We start from the raw sequence: 7,568 nt of genomic DNA on the forward strand, positions 1-7,568 counted from the left end.
GTAGGGGCGCCTGGGTAGCGCAGTCGGTTAAGCGTCCGACTTCAGCCAGGTCACGATCTCGCGGTCTGTGAGTTCGAGCCCCGCATCAGGCTCTGGGCTGATGGCTCGGAGCCTGGAGCCTGTTTCTGATTCTGTGTCTCCCTCTCTCTCTGCCCCTCCCCCGTTCATGCTCTGTCTCTCTCTGTCCCAAAAATAAATAAATGTTGAAAAAAAAATTAAAAAAAAAAAAAGAATTGGAGTAATAGCGGAAAGATGTATTATTTACCAATCTACGTGAAAATTATTTTTTTGTTTACTTTTCTAATTGTTTAATGTTACATTTTATCTTTTAGATCCTATTTGACCAAACTCAGAGATCAATTAAAGCACAGCTTCAGAACTTTGTTAAAGAGTAAGTCAATTACAGTGAAAAGAAAAGTAACCAGTGAATGATCACATCTGGGAGTTGGTATCTTTTGAGAGGAATTTTATGGACCATGATTTATTGAAAATTTTGGAGTTTTTGTTTGCTTTTTTGCTTTGTGAAATATATATTGCATTTTTTCCAGAGTTACTCTGTAAAGGAATCAGACTTGATGCCTTTCAGTGAATCATTTATATTATGAAATTTATATTCAGGATACATAACTAGGATTGTTAAAGATTAAAAAATAAATGAAATAATTTAATGGCCTTTCAAAATCAAAGCAGACCCCAAAAGTGATTGAAATGCTATTAGTTATTATAGTTGAGACTAAGTTTTCCTTTGTCTCAATATGGTATTTTTTTTGAAGAGAAGATAATGGAATATATGAAAATGAGTCAGGAAAGTGCATGTTTTTTGCCACATGTGAGCCTTTTATGTCACATTCATCCCGTTCTATATGTGAAATAAAATGAAACTAGAAATAGAAGACATCCAAATTTTCTAGATAGGAACATTTTCCTTTCCCACATTAATCAGTTTTTCTCTTTTAATTCCTGACTGAGAATATATAAAATTACAGATAACGTTGGTTACGATATAGTATTCAGGATAAATGGCACATGTTATAAGCTGCAGATAGTGGCAGCTCTCATGAACATAGTGCACTGCCATTTAGCAGGTTGGAATTTATTGTTTCGTTAGTGACGTCTTACAGATTCTTTGCAAATAATAGATTAATGTTCAGAATGTCCTTATAGAATGTATACATGAAAATTTATGGCTTTATTATCATTTTTTAAATTATTTGTCTTCAAGTCATTTTGCCTAGTTCTCTGGTAGAAAAAAATGAAGGGATATCATGTATTTATCTAAGATCATTAATCAAGGGTTTTGGATTTTTGGAATACTGAATGGAAACTTACTCTTTACGGGTACACAGTTGTTTTACAAAGGATTGTATCAGTGTGTGTTTTAAGAATATATTCATGCCCTTGACCCAGTAATTTCCCTCAACAAGAAATGAATGATATTTCTTAAAGTGGTTTGCAGACCACCCATAATTGGATTTATGAAAGTTTCACTATTTTTATTTTTTAGAGATCTTAGAAAATTCAAAGATGCCAAGAAGCAATTTGAAAAAGTCAGTGAAGAAAAAGAAAATGCATTAGTAAAAAATGCTCAAGTACAAAGAAACAAACAGCACGAAGTTGAGGAAGCCACAAACATTTTGACAGCAACAAGAAAATGTTTTCGACATATAGCCCTCGACTACGTACTTCAGGTATATTTATTATGTGTTTTCAAAAAACGCTTACTAAACACGTCCTTACTTTTGAATGATGGCATTGAAAGAACAATTAATAATGTTTCTTTGAGTTTAAAATCAAACCATGATCTTTTGTGAAAACTTTTCACTTGTCTGTATATCTCTGTGCATATATTTATGTGTGTACATGTGTACACCTTTGGTTTGGATTTCTTCACCTTTTCACTTAACATGATACTTCTCTCATTTTTAAATGTTGTAAAAAGCATTTTTAATTGCTATATTTTATTCTGTGGAATTACTGTGTCAATTTCGTTAGTATCTGATGATCAGATATAGTGTTGCCAGTTTTTACTGGAAATAGTAAAAATGTAGCTTTCAATAATTATAAATAATAATAACATCTTTGTATATAAATCTTTTGCCACATTTCTGATTATTTCTTTAGAGTAGACTCCTAGAAGTACTAAGGCTTACTATGTTGCCAAATGAAAAATATTTCTAGAAACACTGTTCTCATATTTACCATAATGTAAATATGAGAAAAAATATGGTGTTTAAAAAATTTTTTTAATGGTTATTTATTTTTGAGAGAGACAGAGACAGAATGTGAGTGGGTTAGGGGCAGAGAGAGAGGGAGACAGAATCTGAAACAGGTTCCAGGCTCCGAGCTGTCAGCACAAAGCCCGACGCGGGGCTCGGACTCACGAGCTGTGAGATCATGACCTGAGCCGAAGTCAGATGCTCAACCGACTGAGCCACCCAGGCACCCCCAAAATGTGGTGTTTTTTAAAACTAGAGATCAGTGTTTGGTAAGTTGCCTGGTGATCTTCTGGTCTTATGTATAATTGAAATCTATTTGGATTTGATAGGTCTCCAAAGGGATTCAAGAGATGTGAAAAGTGAAGGCACATACACATTGTTTCACATGTACTTGATATTTTCCCATGTATCATGAGTTGAAAGCTCTAAAGCTTATTTTGTCTAAATCTCCTTTTACAAAACAGCAATAGAGTCCTCAGAGATTGTTGACTTCATAGTGATCACAGGGCATTTCTTTAAAAACATACATAAGTAACCATATACAAATTAGTGCCTAAAAACTACTTAGATGGGGTGCCTAGGTGGCCCGGTCAGTTGAGTGTCCGACTTCAGCTCAGGTCATGATCTCTCCATTCGTGGTTTCAAGCCTTACATCCAGCTTTCTGATGTCAGCACGGAGCCCGCTTTAGATCATCTGTCCCTCTTTCTCTCTACCCCTCCTCTTCCCCCCCTTGCACTTACACTCTTTCAAAGTAAAACATTAAAAAAACCCTCCTTAGATAACTTTGCAAAACAGTAGAAAAAGACTAAGATTTTTAAAAAATTTCTATTCAGTAAGTGGGAAGTTACATTTTAAAAACTGAAGTGAATTCCGTTTATTAATGAAAGTCTCTAGAATGGCATGGTCTGTAATTTCCTATTTCCCATTACCTACCTCACATTCACCCCACTTCTGCAGTAATACGAATACTGTCTTCCTATCCGATTCCACTGAAATGGTTCATGCTAAGGTCTTACTCATTAGATAGAATTTAATTTTTAACCAACTTGACTCTCGCGTTTCACTGAAATGGTAGACCACACTCTTTCTTGAAATATACTTTTGTCTTAATTTATTTCAAATAACTTTAGGTCATCTTCCCGGCTTCGGTTGCTTTTCAGTTTCCATGTTGAGCTTCTCTCCTTTGCCTACCTTTTCAACCTCTTTTTCAGGTTTACATCTTTGGTTCTGTTCTTTTCTGACCTTTTGATTTTCCTGACAATCTCATGCTCTTTGCTTGAATTACCACTAAGTACACATGACAAAATTTATTTTTCTCAGACGCCCCTCTTTCTTTTTGTATTCACAACTGAAAACTGTCTTCTTCCGGGTGGCGTCTTTTTGCCCTTACCTAACTTGAATGGCGACACCCTTTTGCTCAATCCTAGAAGTTCCTGTGGAGAGTTGTTACACCAGATATTCTCATTCTCAGCTGCTATACCTAACAGCCAAAACTGCCTTATAAAGTTCTGTGAATCTCTAAAGTCTGTTCTTTCTGACCCTTGCTGTAGCACTTTATTATTTCTTATCTAGACTATTAAGATGTTCTCATAAAACTGGTCTTGCTTGCATTGCTTTTACGTGCTCCATTACTAGTTTATTCTCTGTTCTGTGGTCAGTTACTCAAACCTGTCCAGGCAAAATGAATCATTCTTGCCTCTGCTTCCACTGTGCTGCCATAATATTGTCATGCACATTGCTGTTAGAGCACTTACTTGCATTTATTGTAATTATTTATTTCTGTGTCTTTTATTCCTAGGTTGTGTTCCTTCCCTCTAGTCCAGTGGTTGGAAAATAAATTTTCCATTTTCTGTGGTGTTCATCCAAATAGTTTCACATTAGGACCCCTGCTTCCTCTATAGCTATTGCATTATTTGATTTTTCTTATGAGAACTGTTGTGTCATTTAATTATATGGCCTAAGTGGCGATTTTAGGGCATAGTAAGTAATAAATATCCAAATTTATAAAGTTTGTCATGCTTTAGCTTCCTTAAATACATGATTTTACTTTTTTTTCAAGTAAATGCTGTTTTTTGTTGCCAAACAGAAAAAAAAACATAGAAGAGAGGCACTTTTGTTTGGTATTTTTCAAAGTTTGAATAATAGGTTATCTGCAGCCCCTGCTTTTATTTAGAGCATTTGAAAGTTAATATTTTAGTTCTCAAAGCTGAATGGGCCTTGAAACACATACAAAGGAAATTAGTGGTTAGTTAAGTGTAGTTATTTGGATTTTTCTTGGTGTGGTTTTGTTTTGCGATCAGTGCTTTAAAATTATCTTGTAAGACAATAGGCAGAAGAACATATTAAAAAGGAAGATATTCTGTAAATCTTTTGACAATAATAGAAAAAAATGAATGATTCTTTTTTTGTATAAACATTTAATTTCATTAAGCTGATATGTAACAGATAAAAATAAAATACTTGTTAAGAATTTTCTGGAGTTGGGAGAGATACTACAAAGGTAACTTTCATAATTTACTGGTCTTTTAGTAAGTTTAGTCTACTTAAAATATTTAAGGTCCATTAATTTATTTAGCAAATATTTATTGAGTCCTCACTACGTACTACTTGGGGAATGCAGCTGGGAGTAAGACATAGGTAAATAAGAAAATATAAGGTAGTTATGAATGCTGTGAAGAAAATAAATAGGTTGGTATACTAGAGAGTATACCAACTCTAGTATATAGGGCCTACCTTGGACGTTTTTGAGGAGATAATATTTAAGCTGGGGCCTGATTAGTAAGAGGTATCCTTGTGTCTGGGCAGAAAATCATGACATGAAGACAGAGCAGCTAGTTTGAAGGTGTTGAGATGGAAGTAGTTTTGGACTGTAGTTGGAGCACAGAAAGGGGAAAGTAGTAGAAAGCTAGGTTAGAGAGGCAATCATCACAAAGGGCCACGTAGGTGATAGAAGGAAGTTGGAAGGTTTACGTTGCACATAGCATAATCTTATCTATATTTTGAAAAGATCACTCTGCTTGCTGTGTGGAGAATGGATCGTAGAGACTCAAGTATAGAGACACTAGTTCATAGGCCATTGCAACAGTCTAGAAAAGATAGGATGATGGTTGGTAGTGGTGGTAAAAGTAGTGAGGATTTGTATTGCAGATACATGTTGAAGGGTCTGGATGGACAGTTAGATGAGGAGGACGGGGAAAAGATGGAATTCTGAGAAATTCAAAGGTCTGTCAAAGTGATAGTTTTATCATTACAGTATTTATGGCTTAAGCATGACCAGTTTTTCTTTGAACTGAAATGGATGACAGTTTCATTGGTATGTTTGTCTTAACTGTTTTTGCAAAACGCAGGTCAAAGGGTAAAAACCTTGAACTTTGTTTTTATTTACTTTTCTGGAAAAGTATTAAACTTCAGAATAAGCAAATTTTACAATATTGCACTGTAGATTAGTTTTTAAAGTAAAAACTGGGTGATTAACCAACTGTATTTTCCCTCAGATTAATGTCCTTCAATCAAAACGAAGATCAGAAATCCTAAAATCGGTAAGATATTTATTGAAATGATATTTTAAATATTTTGGTATGATCTGAATGCACATATGTAAGCATTTAAGCAGCATCATAAGTTTGTGTGTATATATATGTAAATATATTTATTCCAGGTTCATAATTAATCTTTACAGATCTTTTTGTATTTCTCATATGCCACTTAACCACTTTTTTGTCTCCTTCACGTTATAGTTATTTATGTGTATCTCCTCTATTAACACACTGCGAGCTCCTTAGCATAGATGTTTAAATATTTCAGATTCAGGGCATGCATAAATAGTATCATTTAGAGAATTTTTCCTTAGGATTATTGATGATGTATCAGCCTTTTGGTTTGTTCTTTGGAGTGCAGTTGGAAAATAAATGAGATGAAATTTGAGAATAATTTTTTTCCCTGAGCCACTATACCCATAGAGAAAGTGATTTTTTTTTTTATGTGACCATTTTTGGTCTTAAAGTTATCAAGGAAGTGGGCAGGGGGTGGTAGTGGTATGGCATTGAACTTTTTCATATTTCGAGAATCTTAGAAATAATTTTTCCTCTCTTTGTTCACTGAAGTGTTTTATTTTTCTTTTCCCCTGAAAGGGTATACTTAAATTGCTTTGATCCTTGTCCCCACCAAGCTTTTTCCTAAATTCTATATTTATGATAGTGCTTACAGGTAAGTACATTGTACTTGCTCTTTACTTCCACTTCCTTTTCCAGACTGAGAGTAATGTATGTTAATTGTAGAAAATTGAAAACTGAAATGTATGAAGAAAAGAATTAAAATACTTATAAATCTTACTACCAAGGGAGAACCACTGTTATTATCTTGGCATATATCTGTATCTTTTTTCCTCTCTTTCTGTGTGCATGTATGTATGTGAATGTGTATATGTGTATTCTAAAATGGCTTTTAATTTAAAAAAATTTTTTTTAAACATTTACTTGTTTTTTTCTTAATTTTTTTTTTTTAACGTTTATTTATTTTTGAGACAGAGAGAGACAGAGCATGAACGGGGGAGGGTCAGAGAGAGGGAGACACAGAATCCAAAACAGGCTCCAGGCTCTGAGCTGTCAGCACAGAGCCTGATGCAGGGCTCGAACTCACGGACCGTGAGATCATCACCTGAGCCGAAGTCGGCCGCTTAACCGACTGAGCCACCCAGGCGCCCCAACATTTACTTATTTTTGAGAGACAGAGAGAGGCAGAGCATGAGCAGGGGAGTGGGAGAGAGAGAGATATACAGAATCTGAAGCAGACTCCAGGCTCTGAACTGTTAACATAGATCCTGATGCGGGGCTTGAACTCACGAACTGGGAGACCATGACCTGAGCTGAAGTCGGATGCTCAACTGGCTGAGCCACCTAGGCGTCCCCAAAATGGCTTTTAATTTTTTTTTTAAACAAAATAAGAATCATTGCTACATATGTTTTCTAACTTTCTTTTCTCAATAGTAACACTAAAGTCATCAGGTGTCATTAAATATTTTTTATTTGACGATGACTTTTGTGGCGAAATAGAATTCTACCATGTGGATATATTAGGGGTAGGCAACCTTTTTTTGTGAAGGGCCAGGTAGTGACTATGTTAGGTCTTGTGGGCCATGTGGTCTGTGTTGTAATTACTTAACTGTATGCTGTAATGAGAAAGTAACCATAAGGGCTCCAGGGTGGCTCAGTCAGTTGAGTGTTCGACTCTTGATTTTGGCTCAGGTCATGATCCCAGGGTCTTGGGATCGAGCCCTCCATGCTGAGTGTGGAGTCTGCTTAAGATTCTCTCTCTCTCTCTCTCTCTCTCTCTCTCTCTCTCTCTCTCTCTCT

The 7,568-nt window shown here is 35.4% G+C and overlaps 1 protein-coding gene across 9 annotated transcripts in view; it reads left to right on the plus strand.

Annotated features, from left to right (window-relative positions):
* Positions 1 to 7,568, plus strand: part of ACAP2 (ArfGAP with coiled-coil, ankyrin repeat and PH domains 2) — a 151,849-nt gene that overhangs the window by 91,313 nt on the left and 52,968 nt on the right. For all 9 annotated transcript variants that reach the window (XM_040484928.1, XM_040484924.1, XM_040484926.1 and 6 more), the window contains 3 exons: positions 333 to 391; positions 1,505 to 1,688; positions 5,712 to 5,756. In XM_040484928.1, the coding sequence (XP_040340862.1) occupies positions 333 to 391; positions 1,505 to 1,688; positions 5,712 to 5,756 (288 nt within the window). The remainder of the gene's footprint in view (positions 1 to 332; positions 392 to 1,504; positions 1,689 to 5,711; positions 5,757 to 7,568) is intronic.

This window comes from Herpailurus yagouaroundi, unplaced genomic scaffold (assembly GCF_014898765.1).
Source record: "Herpailurus yagouaroundi ecotype Mexico unplaced genomic scaffold, PumYag 162, whole genome shotgun sequence".
In the NCBI taxonomy this organism is placed as follows: Eukaryota; Metazoa; Chordata; class Mammalia; order Carnivora; family Felidae; genus Herpailurus; species Herpailurus yagouaroundi.